General features: G+C 37.2%; 4 protein-coding genes across 4 annotated transcripts; 1 reads left to right on the forward strand and 3 right to left on the reverse strand.

The window, feature by feature from the left end:
- Window positions 1-208: 208 nt before the first annotated feature.
- LOC133332132 (uncharacterized) lies at window positions 209-7857 on the reverse strand. The gene is made up of 2 exons (XM_061540510.1): window positions 6027-7857; window positions 209-477 (listed from the first exon to the last, which is right to left on the reverse strand). Exons 1-2 carry the CDS (start codon window positions 7855-7857, stop codon window positions 209-211), a joined length of 2100 nt encoding a protein of 699 aa, XP_061396494.1.
- A 3807-nt stretch (window positions 7858-11664) lies between these two features.
- On the forward strand, window positions 11665-13425 carry LOC133332128 (uncharacterized). Its single transcript, XM_061540507.1, has one exon. The coding sequence runs from the start codon at window positions 11665-11667 to the stop codon at window positions 13423-13425; it is 1761 nt and encodes a 586-aa protein (XP_061396491.1).
- A 93-nt stretch (window positions 13426-13518) lies between these two features.
- On the reverse strand, window positions 13519-16827 carry LOC133332129 (uncharacterized). Its single transcript, XM_061540508.1, has 2 exons — window positions 15970-16827; window positions 13519-13584 (listed from the first exon to the last, which is right to left on the reverse strand). Exons 1-2 carry the CDS (start codon window positions 16825-16827, stop codon window positions 13519-13521), a joined length of 924 nt encoding a protein of 307 aa, XP_061396492.1.
- A 3343-nt stretch (window positions 16828-20170) lies between these two features.
- LOC133332131 (uncharacterized) lies at window positions 20171-20454 on the reverse strand. Its single transcript, XM_061540509.1, has one exon. The coding sequence runs from the start codon at window positions 20401-20403 to the stop codon at window positions 20173-20175; it is 231 nt and encodes a 76-aa protein (XP_061396493.1). The 5' UTR covers window positions 20404-20454; the 3' UTR covers window positions 20171-20172.
- Window positions 20455-20913: the final 459 nt, after the last annotated feature.

Genomic DNA, 20913 nt, shown 5'->3' on the forward strand with positions numbered 1-20913 from the left:
TTACTGGTTTAAAGAATATTTCTTCAAGTAGCCTCACAAGAGGCGTGGATTTTTTAAAGAATATTTTTAAGTAGCCTCAGATGAGGCGTGGAAATGTAATGATCAACACACGTATTTCAAATAAATTGTATAAATATTTAAATTCACAACATATCAATTTTTTTACTCAAATCAATTACACAAATTAAATTTTTTTAATATATATAGCTTAAGCTAATGTTGGTGGATTTTCGGGTTTCTTCCATACCCAATTGGGCCATGGAATGCAGGCCTTCAACAAATGCATATAAGCGGTATCCTTGGGGCAATCCTTTTCCACAGCGTTTTCATTCAATTTTTCACAGAACCAATATTTTGATGGATCCCAATGATGGGGATAGGTTTGGCCAACTTCTGAGGGGTCACGGCAGGCCGATTGCCCAGCAATGGCGTTGACGGCAACAACGGCCACAGAGGCGAACAAAGCCAAACAGATTACTACAATAATTACAAAAATATTAAAATATTATTTTTTTACAAATCAAAAATATTTTTTGCTTACAGAATTTCATTATTAAGACCGTTGAGTTTAGAATTGTTTTCTAAATTGAGATTCACATTCACTTGCAAATATATGGTGGGCTTTTATACCAGGGACACACCTTTTTTTACTTTCTATTTTTAAACAAAGATAAATGAACTGATTTCTTTTTACCATTTCTATTATTTGTTAATTAATTAAGAACATTTTATTTGATGTTACAATTAAATTACTGATAGGCGTCTAACATCATGTCGGTGGTATCTGCCGTTTGTGATGCGTTTTTTTGTTTCGTTTATCAGTGCAGTAAATTTTCCACACGAAAGAGAAGATAATGATAAAGATCATATTGGTCACAATGATAGCACTTAAACATACATATGCAGAGAAATGATGAATCATCGGTTACCAAGTAAATTGGTAATTCTCCGAATCGTTCAAGGACCTTAACGGTTGTACTATATCTAATTAACACCATATTACTAGAAAAATCTATACCAGGCTGAACTTTTGTACATTCAAAAACTCGTAAAGTCGGTTGGGACCTTTATATGAGAACTATGTTATTGCAGGATGATGTGGTAGTAGGTTCTTCATGCTCTAAAAAAAAATAATGTTCTAAATTACAGACACTCAGGTTTGAAAAATGAAGTAGGAACTTCAACATACCGAATTAAACGGGACATTTTTATTGGGGTTATTTTGAAACCTGTATTGAATAATTTGTGGAAAGAAGTCTTATTTTATTCCGATATGCTAAATTATAGCCACTTCGATGAGAAAATTCGGTTATAATATTTTATAATACCGAAATGGGGTGCGAACTTATATGTCAGGACAATATCAAAGGTAAACCGATATTGATTATTTTTGCCAGGAAAATTTGACTCCCTATGAGAAAGTAAAAACCGTGAAAAAAAAAACCGGAAACATGGGCCCAATATTGTTAACATTTTCTTTAGCGTGATATGGCTACTCTAAAGAGTGCATACATTTTTTTAGTTGGAAGATTTTCTACCCAGTGAAAACCCAAAATACCAAAATTAGGCTGATTAGTTCCAAAATGTGCTCAAGCGTAAACAATACGGAGTATAGGGGAGTAACGTTATAAGGGGGCTATCCCAAAACATAGGCCATTTATCATTTTATGTATGGACCTTTCTAGATTTGGTATATATATGTAGTTCCATCTATAGATAACCATAAAATCGCCCATGGCATTGTATCTGGTCGATTCCAACATGCGAGTGTAATGTATTGCCATTGACAACAGGGTCTTGAAGATTGAGCTTATCGATTCTTCTGCTCACTCATACACAAATTCTCAACTATTTAATAGATTGTTAATCTGAGATTAAGGGTAGGGAAAATCCGGTCCATACATCAAAAAGTGTTAATATTTTATATTCTTGAAAATTTTAAGAAATGCGAAACTAATTTCCGATTAGGCTAACATCTACATACGTAGGACTAATATTGTGTTTGGAATTTGAGAAACATCGAACAAGATATTCAATGGATGATTTATTTCAGCTATGATTTTTGTCCAGTTTGATATAAAGCGGTTCAGCATTTCGTATATGTCATTGCAAATGGTATCTGATCGTCTGAATTTATCACACAACCTCTCTGAAGAAGTGTTTATTTTGACGGGATTCCGATATATTGTTTCTGAATATGGCTGGTGGCACACATGTAGTCAAATACCTATGTTTTCAAACATGGTTGCAGGGTGGTCTTCTCAATTTGATAGTATCAAAGGCTTCCAACAGCCACAAAAAACTTTCTTATTATACGACATAATCTGCTTCAGTCTTGTTACTGCTATTACTTACTGACTTAGCTGGCTTGTGCCAGAACAAAAAAGCTTAAGGGGACCCACCCCATTCTCGGGGTCAAAATTGTTTTTGACTTAATTCGATTCTACACTAATTCAAGAATGTCTCTACAAAATTTCAAGTGAAAATCTCAAGAACTTTTGAAGATATAGCCGATTTATTGTGTCAGCATCAAGTGACGGCTAAAGGGCTTCTCAAACTTTAAACGCGTTTTTCTCTAAACATTTTTTTTCGAATGGCGGGCACGATAACTCAAAACCTAATAACCCAATCGATTCCAAATTTTTACACGTTTCTCTGTGAGTGTATAGCTATCGTATGAACTAGGATAAAGCCAATCGGTGAAGATCTTCCTTATTTTTTAACTTGGTTTTTGGTCAAAAATCGGCGATTTTCCAAAAATATTTTTTCAAAGGTCCGCCATTTTTTTAATTTTAGAACGAAGTCAATAATCCTAGTTCATACGAGAGCCAGACATGTACTCTTTCTAACACCGCTGGCATTTTCAGATTCCGATGTTCCAGTGAGGAGTTATCATGCCCGCCATCAAAAATAAGGACTTTTCTTTAATTACAAAAAACAACAACAAAGCAATAACAAAAATTTTTTGTAAATTATTTTTCTTCTCTTTTAAATCTTCAAATATATATGTGCAAAGTTACAAACCTTAACAAGCATTGGTATTGATTTACCAGCCCTTTGAAAATCTTGAAAAATTAAAATCGAGAATGGGTGGGGTTCCCTTAAGAAAGATTTCCAGTCGCGTCGGTCTTGTGTGTGGCTCTTCCAATTTGAAAGACCATTTTCTTTTTCTGCGTGAACCATCAGTTGGCTCGCTTTTATAAGCCTATTGTGTTGGGGCATGCTCATCTATTCTCACAACATGACCTAACCAACTTAGTCGCTGCAGCTCAATACATCTGACAATGTCGATGTCCGAGAATATAATGCACAACTCATGGTTTATTCGACAGCGATATTCACCATCAACGCAGAGAAACACTCCAAGAGCTGCCTCATCAGCTTGCGTAAGTACCCATGCTTCAGATCCATATAACAGCACGGGTAGTATCAGCGTCTTGTAGAGTGGGAGTTTGGCCTAAAGGAAGGTGGTCTTGTTTCTAAACTGCTTACTTAGACCATGGTAGCAACACTACGCTTCTCCACTATGCTTCTCCAAATTTCAAAACTGATGTCATAACTTTTATATGTGGCGGTACCAAGTTATATAAAATATTTGACTACCTCGAAGCTATAGTTTTCAAGTTCCACAGTTGGTCCGATTTTACTGGACGTCTTGCGCGTTGATACCATCAGCTTGGTTTTCTCGCCATTTACTGTCTGGTCCTCTTTGGCAGACTCCTTCTCAATTTCTGTTCACATTTGCATCTCGTATAACTTTTTCCAGCAGGATGTTAAACAGGTCACACGATAAACTCTCACATTATCTGAATCCTCGTTCGGTATTGAAGGGGTCCGAGAGGTCCATTTTCCGACTTTAACTGATGACCTTGTGCCAATTAAAGTTATCCTTCATAGCCGTATTAATTTTGCAGGAATGTCGAACGCAGACATGGCCTTAAACGCGGCCATAGGGCGGATAGGGCTGTCGAATGCGGTTTTGTAGTTGACGAATAGGTGGTATGTGTCGATGTGTTTTCGTGGGATCTGGCGCAGAGGGGAAATCTGGTCAATGGTGGATTTGCCAGGTCTGAAGACGCATGTGCATGGTCCAATAATGTCATTGACCATTGGCTCCAGTCATTCCTGCAGTACGCTGAATAGCACTTTATATGCGATGAGAAGGATACTTATTCCTCTATAGTTGGCACATATCGTCTTGTTTCCTTTTTTGTGTAAAGCCAAATTGTACGAATCAGTTGATGCATGCACCTGATCAGCGTCTGACCACCGGTCTTCAATAGTACGGTTGGTAATCCATCGGCAACTGCTGCTTTATTATTCTTCAACCGATTAATTGGTACTCTGACCTCATTTTGGTTAGGTGGTATACACCTTATTGATTCTGCGGTATCTTCTTCACCGACACTACTTGATACCAGAAGCTTTTCTAAATGCTCCTTCCAGATCGTCAACTTCTGTCACCAGATGTCCTTCTTCATCTCTACAGGAGGATGTGCCTGCACCAAAGACTTCGGTTTGGTGTTTTACTCGTTGGTAAAATTTCCGGACTTCATTCTGACTCCTGTACATCTGGATTTACTAACCCTCACGTTTTTCTTGTTCTTTCTTCGTACCATGGGTTACGTGTTGCTACTATCTGCAGGGTTGCTCTATATTCTGCCTTTTTCACATCAGTAGAATTATGACACTCTTGATCGATCTTGATGGTGGTCTTTGGTACCCAAGTGTTGCTTTTGCTGCAGTTTGTAGGTAGTGGGCAATTATATGCCATTATTATCGGGACAAGGAGTGTATTCGTCAAGCAAGTGGGTAATCAAGGTTAAATCCAGGTGGTGTTGTGAATATCGAAATGCTTGCATCTGATGTTGGTAACTACTATGTTTTTTTTCTGCCGCGAAGTCAATCAACCTCATGCCGTTGTCGGATGTTTCTTCATTAAGACTGAATTTTCCGACGGAATTTTTTTCCTTCCGATTTTTGTACATTAAAATCTCCTAGCAGAATTTTATGCTGTTTCTAGGCGCTCGTAGAATATGTCTTTGGTCTGTTCATCTTTGTCTTCGGTCGGAGCATGGGCGCAAATAAGACTGATGTAGAAGAACTTTGCTTTTATAGGGATTATAGCAATTCGCTTCTCTACTGGCATGGCAGCTATAAAAAGGGCGTGGTCATCTGATTTACTTACGCCAGTCCCTTTCCATCGCATTTCCTGTAAAGCAATAATATCGGCTTTGACCTTCTTGAGTACATCCGCCAAAGCGAAAACTGCGCCTGTTCTGTATAACGTGCGCACATTCCTAGTGCAAATTCGCAGAACGTGGTCCTTTATACGTTTGCAGGGGTCGTCAACATTAGGGGGTTTGGTTTTCTTTTTCTTTGGTTTTTCATAGTAGGTTCGGTTTTTCGAGTGTGGGCAACTAACCCGAAACCTCAACCCATTTTTTTATAGTTCTTATGGGTGAACTCGCAGCACATATTAGCTCACTATTTCATCGGGTGATGAAAATAGATACCCCAGGTGGTACCACGGTGAGGTCAGTGTCCACAATTAATATGAAAGAGGGACCAAGATAAGCCTGGGCTTCGCCATGTTTAAGCCAATCAGGGCAGTTGCTTGGTATCTATCATCCCATACGCCACCCAACTTTGAGGAACTCCACATCCAATATCCACGAGCTCAGGTACTATGTGCTGAAACTGAAAACAAAATTTTCTATTTGAGAAAAAACTGGGCCGGAATGTGGGAGAATTGCCGTAAAATGTTACCTAAGCTCACAGGACCTACTCAATTCGACTATAAATCTGTGATTACTGTTTTTTATTTAGTAATAAATGTACAATATTAGTTAATTATTAAATTTATTGAGTGCGATAAATTATAAAACCAGGTGACACATCTACTTATTGAAAATACATATATTAAATTATTTCATTTAATTACGAAGAGTTCCATATCACTTCCTATTTTTTAAATAAACGCCTCAAATTTTCAAAATTTAATTCCAAAATAAATACAAATATACTAAGGCTATAGCCAATGGATAGGACAATCACCATAGCAGATAATGTATTTACGGTGAGATTTGTCATATTGTGGTTATTCAAATCCCGCACATAATCAATTTTCAAATGATCCTTAATGCGGTGAAAAAGATTTTGCCGATAATGCTGATAAAGACCACTCTCACGTATACTTAAAATAAACAAATGGAATATCTCCAAAAAATGGCTATCGGCACGAAATAGCAATTGGAATGGATAAGGTCCATGACAAACCGTCGAAAGGCTAAAACGTTTGGGATCCAAATAACGTTGCTGCTCATCAATGGCCACAAATTCCTCCTGGGCAATTAAATACATAAACGAATTATTTAAATGGGACAAATGGTCATAGACATTCTCGTAGGAGGTGCCGATCAATTGATGCGTTTCGGCAATTTTAATATTGAAAAATTTCGTAAAAAATTTTGCATCGAATGATATCATGAGGATAGGTATGTTTTCGGCGAGTATATCCTTCAGGCGATTCGGAGGTCCTTTGAAATAATTTGCCATGAGATAGGAACTTAAATTGCTCGAAAATAATTGAGAGATATAAATACCCGTAAAGGCAATGGCGGTATATAACACGAAGATGCGTAGAAATCTCGAAAGACGTATTCCGCTCAAGGGCTGGAGGGGTACGTTGGGTACTGGAATACTCAAGAGAATGCAAATAATGTAGAAAGGACGATAACGCTGCCAACCCATTTGCGGATGTTTCCGATGCGAACTATAAGCGGAGTAAAGGCTCCATATTAGTTCATAAATCACAACAAAGACCACCAAGGTCAGACACACCTTCCAATTTATAAAATCCAAAAAGGTTATTTGCTGCTTTTCCGGTTTTGGTATCATTATGCAACGTGAGGTGGAAATAAAGGGGTAGCTATAGTCCACACCCGGTCTATAGTTGACAATCGACAGAATATGAGGCGATATTTCAGATTCTCCACTGCGTATAAGTAGATAGATTTGACGTGAATCCAATGCAAATGAATTGTTGATTTCTAGGGGGTAAATATTTAGCGTGACATTTAGCCGGTACATTAACTCCGCTACAATCCATGCAGCCAAACCATCGGATACATATTTTTGTTTCACTTCATCGAAATAAAATATCGTCGAAGGGTAATCACTTTGTACGGGCATATTTACGGTATAGCCTTTGAAATCTCGAATACCATCCACAATGGGAAACCACATAGACAAAGGTTCCGAAGTGACATTTATAATTCTCAGTGTGGGATATGGATCCATTGTCAGTATATCACGACCATTTGCTATTACCAAAGGTCGCCTCAGCTGATATTTCCACAGCTGCTCAAATAAAAAACGATGATCATCGGGTGAGGTAAAGGTATGCAGGAGATAAATTGTAAAGCAGGTCCTACGATGACGTGTCGCCATTGCTGTGGACTCCAAAACCCGATCATACACGCTATGCATTAACGTCAAGACCAAAGCATTACGTTTTATATCGGTCATATTGTATAGGGGAGTTTTTACATCCACATCCTGCATGGTGAGTTTGGGGAAATGTTGGAAATAACCTTTCTTCTCATATAATTCACGTAGAATTCCCCGGGCCAAATGACTATGTTGCAATTTCCATTTGTAGATAATAAATAACGAAGTCATATTCCAAAATTCACCAAGTTCGTTAATCCGCTTAGCAACCTCTTCAGGTTGATATACATTTCTTTCAGCGATTCCTTTTTGAGATTGTAGAGTTCTACTGAATTTGCTGGCGTTGGGCAATTGTTCGGTGCAGAGGCAAATTGTTGTCAATATTAGAAGAATATTCCAATTCATGATGAAACAAGTGTCAGAAAATATTTCTTTTTAACCCAAACTTTCAATTTGAAATAAATTGTAATGACGAGTAACAATATTCGGATGACCACAAGTAGAACGATTCAGTTCGGTTGTTATTTTAAATCTCTGCTGGATTTATTTAATTACAACTTTGAGAGAGTAAATATGTAATTGATGACACTTACATGTTGGATATAAATAGTGGCCACCCTCCACCCTATGGTAAATATACAAAAAAAAAAAAAATCTAGCGCCAGCATTGCAGGGGCCAAAATGAATGTAGTTTTCGAGAATGATGAAAAATTAATGCCAATTGGGTTAGTTGCCCTCACTCGAAAAACCCCTCCTACTATGAAAAAGCAACGAAAAAGAAAACCAAACCCCCCAATGTTGACCCCCGCAAACGTATAAAGAACCACGATCTGCGATACTGCTCTTGGAATGTGCGTACCTTGTACAGAATAGGCACAGTTTTCGCCTTGGCGGATGTATTCAAGAAGTACAAAGCCGATAATATTCCCTTACAGGAAATGCGATGAAAATGGACTGGCGTAAGTAAATCAGATGATTACGCACTGTATTATAGCTGTCATGAAAAAGAGACGTGAATTTGGCTGCGGATTTATGGTTAATAGGAGAATGCATGAGGTTGATTGACTTCGCGGCAAAAAAATAAAAAAAAACTGGTAATTGGCAGCACCAGATTCAAGCATCTCCATATACACAAGGCCAGCTGGATTTCTCCTGATCGAGCAACGATAATTCAAATTGTTCATGTTGTGATAGACGGAAGGCTTTCGTTAAGTGTTTTAGACGTTTGATCGATTCGAGGGGCGAAGATAGATTCGGGCCACTACCTTGTAGCAGCCAAGATTCGAACTTAATGTCGCAACAAAGGTGCGATCTAACACAACACCGAAGCTCGACGTCGAACAGCTGCAAACACAACAGGTAGCAGAAGCCTACTACGCTCAACTTACCCACTTGCTTGATGAAAGCACTCCTTGTCCCGATAATAATATAGAAGCACAATGGCATAGCAATAATTGGGTACCAAAGACCACCACCAAGAAACCCATGGTATTAGGAGTGTCGTAATACTACTGAGATGAAAACGCAGCGTATAAGGCAACACAGGAAACAGTAGCAACACGCAATAGAGAGAATTATCGGGAGAAAAAGAAGCTAGGAGAAAAGTATTTTCAAAAGAAAAAAAGAAAAGCGTGAGCAAATCGAGATGTACAGGAGTCAGAATGAAGTCCGGAAATTTTACCAATGAGTAAAACACCAAACCGAAGGCTTTGGTGCAGGCACATCCTCCTGCAGGGATGAAGAAGGGAACTTGGTTGAGGTTCTGGAAGGAGCATTTTGTAAAGCATTAGGTATCAAATAGTAACGGTGAAGAATATATCCCAGAACCAATTAGAGATGACGGTATAGATTACATACCGCCTAGTCAAGAGGGGGTCAGAATAGAAGAATAATATAGCAGCAGGTACCGATGGATTACCAGCCGAGCTATTCAAGACGGGTGGTTAGACTTTGATTAGGAGCATGCACCAACTGGTTAGTACAATTTGTCTAGAGAAATGCATGCTCAATGATTGTAACCTCAGCATTCTGCTCAAAAAAGGAGAACAACTGAACCCAACTATCAATCCTATTATTGGACTTGGTAAATCCACTACAGATTTTCACACTGCGCCAAATGCTGGAAAAGACCCACGAAAAACACATCGACACATTTCACCCATTCGTCGACTATAAAGCCGCATTCGACAGCCCGATGTATTCAGAGGTTTTTAAAGCCATGCCTGCGTTTGGCATTCCTGCAAAATTAATATGGTTATGCAGGATAACTTGAAGTCGCATAAGGTCAGCTGTTCAAATCGAAAAGCACCTCTCGGAGCCCTTCAATACCGAACGAGGACTCAGAAAAAATCCTGCGGGATAGGGTCATACGAGATGCGAAAGTGTACGGAAATGGCACTATGTGCACCAAACAACACCTGTTACTCGCCTTCCTCGACATCGCCATAACAGGCCGAACATTGCGAGCGGTTACAGCCACCTTTGAACAATTTGAGAACCAACTGTGGAACATGAAAACTACAGCTTCGAGGTGGTGAGCGATTTTATATACCTCGGTACCGCCATAAACAAAACTAATAACATCAGCTTTGAAATCCGGAGAAGAATATTGTTGGCCAACAGATGCTACTATGGTCTGAGTAAGCAATTCAAAAACAAGACCACCTCTCGCCCGATCAAGCTCACAATCTACAAAATGCTGATATTAGCCGTGCTGTTGTACGGATCTGAAGCATGGGTACTTGCTCAAGTAGATGAGGCAGGTCTTGGAGTTTTTGAGAGAAAAAAATCGCCGAAAGATCTATGAGCCGATCTGCGTCAACGGTGAATATCCCCGTCGAATGAACGATGAGCCTTTCCATCTAGGGATACGTAGTCGAGCGTAAAAGTTGACTTTTAGTCTTTTCGATTTTTGCAACTGACCAAGAAGACTTTTCGATTTTTACATTTGACTTTTCGATTTTGTCAAACCTGTGCAAATTCGATTTTCGGTTTTTAACGACTAATGAAAAATATACTAAAAATTTCATTTTTTACATGAATTGTTGTCAGCAGAGAAAATAAAATTCTGGAATGTGCAATTTTTGGGTAATTGGAGCTTTGTGGTAATCAACAAAGTAATTATGAAGAATATCGAAAGTCGATCTTGAATAGCCGACTTAGCGATTTCTTTAAAGATCAAAAGTCGACTGCGTCTTGCAGACTTTTTAATACAAAAAGTCGACTAATCGATAAGTCGAAATTCGATTTAATTATCCATAATACCATCTATTCTCGGACATCGACATAGTCAGACGTATCGAGCTGCAGTGACTACGTTGGCTAAGTCATGTTGTGAGAATGGATGAAATGATGATGCCCAGCTCAAAAGGCAAATAAAAGCGAGCCAAGTGATGGTTCACGAAGAAGGGGAAGGCCACGAATTCAATGGGAAGATCAAGTAAAAGACAAAATCTCGGAACATGGTATTTCAAATTGGGCGAACCGCAACTTATGGAACAAACGTTCTGCAACAATTAAGCAAGTAAGAGCAAGTTTTTAACCGAATTGGTTCTCATTGGGTATCAATTCTTCCTACCAAAAAAGTCTCATGACATAGCCTGCCATTTTTGAAGGTCCTAAACAATTACTGGTATTTTAATTGTCCACCTTATGGAGGATGTTATACAAAATTCAACCCGGGCGAACCTAAGGGTATTTTTACATATTGTCTTAAAATGTTGGTAATATTTCACTATGTGAAACATTCCCAATAATTATTTCAGTAAGTGAAACATGAGTCTACACAAAGCATGGGAGTCTACACAAAAGTACATTGACTCCGCGGCCCTGCTTCTGTCAGAATCTAGCAATCATCAAGGGATTTTTAATTTGTTTCAAACTGGCATTTACTTTTCCATACAAAGTATAAAAGCGTTCCATCAATTCACTATTTACACTTTTGAAGTTGTAATTATCCATCATCATCCAGACAAATAAGTACATCGAACAAATATCCGACTTGAAAGGATAAAATGTCAATCATTGCAAAACTAAAGCACTTATAAATAACAAGTACAGTTCCATAAATATTTAGTAATGAATTTAAAAATATTCATATTTTTATTAACATTTTGCCTTTTTACAAAACAATCAACCGGCGAAAATAAATTCTACAAAATTCTATCATCAGAAAATCGATTTGAAAAACGGGGAATTTTCCAACCAAAGAACATGGCAGAACTAATTAATAAAGTTTCCGCATTTTGGAATCTGACAACAATTGTCATAATTTATGGTAGCAATTTGGAAAATAATCATCTAGCCATGGAGTTTTTAAATGAACTTCACCAGAAAAATAATTATTCGGAATGCATACCACGAATGACTTTCAGAGATGTAGATGTTCAGAAGCCATTATATGATATTCCAGGAGTGGATGCAAAAACCTTGGTGCTAACCCTAATGCATACGGTTTATGATAATATTTTGAAAACAACAGCCATGCTAACACGTAATCGTAGAACGGTTCCATCGATTTATCTCCTACATACCCTCACCTATGTGGAATATTTCGAATATTTATTTCGACAATTGTGGAAATTCCAGCTGAGAAGATCTTTAGTTATTATGAATGCTAGAAATGTATTAACCATAGATCCATATCCGATATTGAGAATTGTTAATGTGACCTTACAACCTATGGCAGAATGGTTTCCCAGAGTTGATGGCATTAGGGATTTCCGAGGATATACCATGAATATGCCAATACAAAGTGATATTCCTTCCACCTATATTTATAAAGATGAGAGGAGTGGAAAATTCATAGCTGACGGCTTGGCTGCCTGGATTATAAATGAGCTAATGGCCCGCCTGAATGTCTCCCTCAATGTATATCCCTTACACTATAACCATACGTATTTCATAAATTCCCATCAAATTTGTCAGCTGCTGCGTAGTGGAGAAATGGAAATAAGCCCCCACGTAGTGTCATTTGTTAAATATGAACCCGAATTCGATTTTAGCTATCCCTACACGACTACCACGCGTTGTATAATGATGCCTCCAGTCAGAGAACACATCATAGCTTTTCGAAAATTCTTGAATTGGAAATTGTTTTTATTTCTAACAGTTATGCTACTCATCTACGAATTTGTATGGCATACCTACCTCGAATACTGTTCAAATCGTTCGAATTGCCCACACCTTTATCGTCCCTTCTATATAATTTGTATTCTATTAGGTGTTCCGATGCCAGCAATACCCAGACCGACGTTGAAACGTCTACGTTCCATACCATTCATTAGAATTTTATTGCTATACTTCCTGATCACATTTACTGGGAATTATAGTTCTACGCTATTCTCCAGTAATTTATCTTCATTCCTCACCGCCAGCTATTTCAAAACTCCCTCACCAAAATTACAGGAAATACTCTCCTCCAATATACCGATTATAATGCGGCCATTTGATGCCGAGTTTTTTATGAAATATTTCAAAATTAATACCGATGATCAGCAACATTTTGTGAAGGCTTCATATGAGACGGTTTATGAGCATCGTTCGCAGCTTAATACCTCCTTTATGTATCTGATAACCCGTCCCGAATTTGACGTCATCAATGAACAGCAACGTTATTTACACACCAAACGTTTCATCCTGACTGATGTGTGTCATGGTCCATATCCTCTGCAGTTTCAATTGGCCTCCGATAACCATTTCCTGCCGTTGTTACAACTTTTCGTACTTCGCCTACGTGAGGCTGGTATTACGAAATACCAGAGGCAAACGCTATTTCAAAGGGCCAAGAAACATGGTAAAATTGATTACATAAGGGAAGAGGTCAATGATGTTACTACGAAAATCAATATGAATATCACATTAAATACTCTGGCGGCTATAAAGTATATTCTGGTAGCGGGTTATATCTCTAGTTTCGTTGTATTTTTAATCGAATTATATTCGAAACGTGGTCTAAGTTTATTAAAAAAATAATTTATAAATATGTACTCAACACTTTATATGTGTGTTATGCGCACAATATTTCATCAAATAAAAACTAAAATTCAAACAGTCGTATTGGTGTTCTTAATTTGACCGGCAAGTAGTAACGGACTCGCCGCAGATCTTCATCAATTCCTTTTCCCTTGTTACCTGAATAAATCAGAGATATAACAAGAGAAAAAGAGTTCAGTTCGGCCGGGCCGAACTTTGGATACCCTCCACCACAGGTATACTGACAGGTATTTGAAATGAAAAAGTGGACCGATATTTATAATTTTTAATAGAGATATTTGGTACCCTATAAGAACCAAATGTACCAAATTTCAGCAAATTTGGTTGAAAATCGCGCTCAAGAACCTCAAAAAACCAACAATTTGGGGCTACCAGAAAAAGTGGGCCGATATTTATAATTTTTAGTAGAGATATTTGGTACCCAATATGAACCCAATGTACCAAATTTCAGCGAGTTCGGTTGAAAAGCGCGCTCAAGAACCCCAAAATACAGAAAATTGGGGGTACCCTTATATGGGGGATATCCGAAAAAATTGACCTATATTTATAATTTTTTGTGGAGAGATTTGGTACCTACTAAGAACTCAAAATATTAAATTACAGCCAATTCGATGTAAAAATACAATCAAAACCCCCAAAATACTGAAAATCAGGAGGTGCCGTTATATGGGGGCTACCAGAAAAAATGGACCTATATTTATAATTTTTTGTGGAGACATTTAGTACCCAATAAGAACTCAATGTACCGAATTTCAGCGTATTCGGTTGAAAAACGCGCTCAAGAACCCCATAATACCGAAAATTGGGGGTACTGTTATATGGGAGCTATGCCTAAATGTGGACTGATATATCCCATCTTCGAACTTGACCTGCCTGCAGACTAAAGACAAACCTATGCAAAATTTCAGCACCCTATCTCAATTCCTTCAGAAGATAGCGTGATTACAACAGACGGACGTACGGACTAGACCGTCTTAGAATTTTACCCTGATCAAGAATATATATACTTTATAGGGTCGGAAATTAATATTTCGATGAGTTACACACGGAATGACAAAATTAATGTACCCTCCATACTATGGTTGAGGGTATAAAAATGCCTAAAATCGATCGGAACGTAGATGTGGGGGTAAATACGTGGTAAATACGAATTAAGCTTTAAAATGAAAAATAGCAAACTATAGTCATTTAGGTTGAAACACGGGTCTAACACAACATAAATATTCGTCGTAGACCCATCATATATTGACTATATGAGTCGATGTAGGTCACAGTTATGGACCCATCTTAACGAAATTTTGCATGTAGGACCGGTTCTGGCCAAAGAAGAGAAGAAATTGGTTGATGTTGGCAAATCGATTGACTTTTTGCGGGACTCGACGTATTTTCAGTAATCTATAGTGGCTATAATTTAGCATTCCGGCGTGGATTCTTTAAATAAAGTTTTTAAGGATTTTTTTTTAGATTTTATTTAGATAATTGAAGTTTTATTAGAGATTAACATTTATTGGATTCATAAAACATTTAATAAAAAATAATGTGTTGTAAAATAGAGGTGTGTACAATTTCAAAAGCTTAAACCTCAACTGTGTCCTTCGAACTCCTTTGTAGAACATGAAACCTTTTGATTTGACTCCATACTTTTTCCCCATATAATTCGTAAATAAAGGCCATAAAGCTGCTGATATAACCCACACCCAATACGTAAAGCATTGCCGATAGAGTTGTAACTGTGATAGTCGTTTTCGGTGGCATCTGCCCATCTTCGTCACGTACATAATTAATTATGCCCTGCTTCTGGGCCCTTTCAAACAGCGTACTTTTATGATGATCATATATTCCCGACTCATGCAAACGAAGAATAAAGAAATGAAACAAATTTCCGAAATGACTATCGGCACGTAGTTGAAATTGTAGCGGATATGGGCCATGACATACGCTTGAAAATTGAAAACGTTTGGTCTGCAAATAACGCTGTTGTTCATCGATCACGGCATATTCCTCCCTGGTCGCAAAATACATAAATGCGGGATTGAGTTGGGAACGATATTTTTGAACATCTTGGTTGGAAAAATTAATAAAATATTGTAGGTCCACTGAACCGATTTCATGATAATCCAAAAAAGCCTTGGCATCAAAGTGGCGCATTATTATCGGAACTTTGGCGGAGAAAACATCGCGCAAATGTGTGGCTGGACCGTTGAGTAAATTTGCCGTCAAAAGCGAAGTTAGGCAACTTGAGCAGATTTGTGAAATATAATTTCCGCTGAAGGCAATCAGAAAATAGATAATCAAAATCCGCAAGAACACAAAGCAACGCCATCTACCCAAGGGGGGTTCAAATTTAAAATGTGGTACCGGGATACCCAAAATAATACATAGAATATAAAATGAACGATGTTGATGCCAGCTGTAAACACGCTCTACCTTGGTATTATATAGAGGGTAGAGCTTGTACAGCACCTCATATATAGCCACAAATATGGCCAAAAACACACACAATTTCCAATCGATAAAACTTACAAATACAATATTCGAAGTTTGTGGCCGTGGCCTCATAATGCAGCGGGATGTGGTCTTATATGGGTAAGTAAAATCAATGTCGGGGTCAAGGCCAATAGTCGGCACCAAATGGGGACTCAGCTCAATCTCTCCACTACGCAGCAATTCAAAAATTCGACGATAATTAAAAATATAGGAATTGTCGATACTTAAAGGGCGTACCTCCAGGGTGACATTGAGGCGTGACATTAACTCCCGCACAATCCAGGCAGCCAAACCATCGGCAGCAAATTTTCGTGTACGACTATCCAAATAAAAATATGTGGCCGGTATATCAGTTTGTACGGGCATGTGCAAAATGTAACCCTTAAAATCCTTAACCCCTTCCACAATAGGAAACCAATTTCGCATAGGATACCCCGTCACATTAACAAATTCCAATTCCGGATACGGCTGCATAGTCAGCAGATCTTTACCATTGACAATTGCCAATGGTCGGCGCAGCTGATATCTCCATAATTGTTCAAATAAATAGATATGATCTTCCGTATATGTATAGGTGAGTAGCAGATATATTGTAAAACCGGATCTATATTTACGTATAGCATACGCTGTTGCCTCCACCACATGATCATAGACACTATTCATCAGAGTCAATACCAAAGTACTGGAATTTATATCGGCAATCTCATAGAAAGGCTTCTCTATGTCCACTTCACGCAACAACATTTGCGGCAATCCATGTAAATAGGTATGCCTCCGATGTAATTCTTTCAAAACATCTTGAATGAAATTATTTTCCGATATCCGGGAATTATAAATTACATACACTGATGATATGTTCCAAAATTCGGCAATAGTATTTATCAAAGTTGTCATATTCTTGGCGTGGTATGTATCCTTCGAAGCACTGTGCTCATTATATTGTAAAATTGGACCGATTTTGCTGTCAGATTCTGCTGCTCTAATAAAAATGCAACCGAATATCAGTAGTATCGCAATTTTGCAAAACATTCTTAATCGTTGGAAACTCAATTTTATAATGATTTTTGTACGCTAAAAAAATATTATTTTAGCTTATTTTAGGATGATTGTGTTTAAATCCCTGTAGACTTAATTTAGTTGTGTAGAAAAACAAATACCTAATTGATGGTGTCCTTTGCAGTCGCACTGCATTCTTATACAATTAATGATCATTAAAAAATAAAGAATATTGTGCGCCAACATTTTGGAGGAGTGGAAATATTCCCTATTGGTATGATAGCTTTATATTTATAAATTTACTCGTATATTACTCAAAGCCTTCACTCGTATATTACTCAAAGCCTTATGGCTACTTAGTGTGCAGTTATGATTTTTTGTCTCTTTTCTCTAAAAATGATTTGTTGTGGTAGAAATGAAAGAACTTTTGCTTATTATTGACTAAAATCACGTTTATTTATATGAAATAAAAAAATATATATCACGCATATAGAACTACCCCTTTGGGTTCCGTTATGACAGCTACTCAGTTCTCTTAAAAATTTTTTTTTACTGATATGTGTATTTTAATTGGTTACCTGTTGGGTAAGATTTTTACCGAGATCAAATGACGTCATGTTTTTTTAACAATTTTATATATATTTACCATAAATACACACGGCCCATTTCTAGGGAATATACAGTAAGTCACAGTCAAAAGTATCCGCTTGATGTCTATGCTTTTCACCACACTGTGGTACAGGGCAGGGACGTAGCCAGGATTTCACTTGGGGAGGGACCCATTGAGAATCAAAGAATATTTTTTTCACGCGTTATCCTACACCATCGTTAGCTATAGAATAGTTCTACGACTTTTAAGGATTTATAACGGAAATTCGTTCACAAACTGAGAGTTTTTCCTTATTAAATCTTTATGTTTTTTGTTGGGCTTTTTTGGTCAGATATTTTTTATGACTATAAAACGATATATTTTGCTCGACGTTTCGTTGGTTTTTTTTTCCAACATTTTCAAGAGCTGTTTTATTGATCTATTGAAAAAATAAAAATGAAGATGTAATTTCTTTCATTACATTTTAAATATTGCACTTATTATACCCTACACAACTATGTTGTCAGGGTGTTATAGCTTTGTGCAGCCCCAAAAGTTTGTATACCGCGAAATATTGGTCCTAGACCCACCTTTAAGTATACCAATCGCCATATCTCGACTAGCTGAGTCGATCTAGACATGTGTGTCCGTCCGTCTGTCCAATATAATTTGTAAACACGATACATGCCACAGTCATGAACCAATCTTCACGAAATTTTGCATGTAGGATGGGTTCTGGCCAATGAAGACTCCTATTGTTTTTGGTAAAGATCCGTTAAATTTAGGGTATGAAATGGACCAAATACTAAATTTTTGTCCATTTTTCTGGTAGCTTCAGAGGCCGCAATTATGGCCCAAACATCGCGAATTTTTCAGGGAATCGCGAATTTTTACAGAAGATAGGGCCAAAGAATAAGCATGCCTGTTTTGATAAAGATCGATCAATATTAAGCGTGTCAAATGGACCCTGACTTTTGTGTGAAAAATGACAAAATTTGTATTCTATTTGTATATATTTATGTTGATAGTATATCGCAGAGGAGTGGTTGACCTTTAAATCGATACCAATTATATTGTCGTATGTACCCGGATGGGGGAGGTACACAGTCATATTTACAGGTGCTTACGTATTCAGACATTATTTAGTAAACACCATTACCACACTGGATGGCGGAAATGTAGCGATGTTCGCTTTGAAATGTTTCATGAGGTCCCAGTTATGGTCAAGGACAACGCTTATAATTTTCGGTGATGATCCGATAATAGTTTTGGGATAATGTGGACCGAAAACTTAATTTTTTGTGTAATTTGAAGTCGATCTATAGGCCACAATTGATAGCCGAACTTCACAACACAAAGGGTGAAGGGAATCTGGACAAGTAAGACTGTGCTGAATATTATTAATATTTGTTTACCTCTAGTCCGTCAAGAGGGTGCAAATATTGCGAAATATTGGCCAAGCTCAGAACATAAAATCATAGAAAGTTAGACTTTCGTGGAGGTAGTGTAGGGTATCATATGGTCGGCCCCGTCCGACTGGTTTTTAACTTACTTTAATTATTTGTCATTTTTCTATTATTTACTTTGATTATTTGAGTGATTTAATTCTTAAACGAGTGATTTAATTCTTAAACGTTATCAAATTTGAACGACCACGATTAAAAAATCACATCATCATATTGTTTTACTATGCATACACTTATTTTCAAATTTCACTTTATTAACTTTATTACTGTTAATTGGAGGATGACCGTAATATAGGGGCCGCACTGAAACGAGGACCAATGTTAATAATTTTTGGTAAATAAATTTTGGTAAACCCAAAATATCAAACTACAGCCGATTCGGTTAAAAAATGTTTTTACACTGATCAAGAATGGAGGTTGTAAAAATGGGTAAAAATATGCTGAAGCCAAGAATTTTTTTTCTTTTGCTAATTTATGACACCATTTACAGACTTGTGTTCAACGACTGAATTGAAGAACACCATATTGGTTCTATATATGATTTTTCGATATTTCCACTGCATACAACTAAGCCGGATGCTGACATTTTGAAGCCGAAATTTCCCTGTTTTCGGATGAGCTAGTTGAAGCCCTAAACTTATTATAGGATCGTAGGACTCGTGATTTCACTTCGATTCAAGAACATTTTTGTAAAAAACCTATTTATGCTAGAAAAAATATTCTTTAAAAAATCCACGCCTCAAGTGATGCTAGAAAAAATATTCTTTAAAAAATCCACGCCTCAAGTGATGCTAGAAAAAATATTCTTTAAAAAATCCACGCCTCACGTGATGCTAGAAAAAATATTCTTTAAAAAATCCACGCCTCAAGTGATGCTAGAAAAAATATTCTTTAAAAAATCCACGCCTCAAGTGATGCTAGAAAAAATATTCTTTAAAAAATCCACGCCTCAAGTGATGCTAGAAAAAATATTCTTTAAAAAATCCACGCCTCAAGTGATGCTAGAAAAATATTGAAGATGCTTAAAACTAAAAAATCCACGCCTTTAGGGATTTTTTACACCTCTGCAGCTATTTGATAAAAAATACTTTAAAATTAAAAAAAAAACGAATTTTTTTTCTATTAACATCGTTTTATTTATTCAATACTCAAAACCCAAATCGTGTTTAATAAATTATTATTCATCACTTATTTAGTGTAAGGTTCAACCCACTTCCATTCTTCCCATGGGACACACTTTTGTGGTTTTTCCATGAAGGCCTCATTTGGTGGACATTGAATATAGGAAGCCTTGGCTTGACCCTCGGGGCAAATCCAATAGTGGGTGGGATCTGAAATATCACGGAACATGCGGCTGTGATCCTTGACAATGGCACAATTGGGTTCAGCATAAATATCTTGGGGTTCGAAATGGCCCATTTGTACTTCGGCAGCGGAGACAAAGGCCACAAGGGCGCAAAGAACAACTACAGAAACTGTTGGAAAGATTTTGAAATTAATTGTTTATTATTCAATGTAGTTATTCTAAAATTACCTTTATGCATTTTATTTGCTTCCAATTGCTTTCTGATTGATAGTTCATTGCCAGCCCGGTGTCATATTTATATATTGAAGAAATTTCTGGTGATAGCACCCATCCGGGGCCTTATCACAATTTTAACCTGAGTCTTACTTGTTATTTTTATTAAGTACAACATGTTGTATGCATTAAACGTGTTCTATTTTTAATTTCAATTAATTGATAAATTCAATTTATTGCAGGAAAAAGCAAAAAAAGTGGACCACACCCATTTTATACAAGAGGTAAGTTGTTCGTTTGTTTTTATAAATTTAACATTTGCAGATGTATGACAATGATAGGTGTGTTATGGGCTGTTATATTTTTTAATTAATCTTGTTACTTTAACACACTTTGCGTCTTCTTGGTTA

The sequence above is a fragment of the Musca vetustissima genome, unplaced genomic scaffold (assembly GCF_032173495.1).
Source record: "Musca vetustissima isolate MV318-11 ecotype Yass unplaced genomic scaffold, APGP_CSIRO_Mvet_v1 utg47782, whole genome shotgun sequence".
NCBI classification, from domain to species: domain Eukaryota; kingdom Metazoa; phylum Arthropoda; class Insecta; order Diptera; family Muscidae; genus Musca; species Musca vetustissima.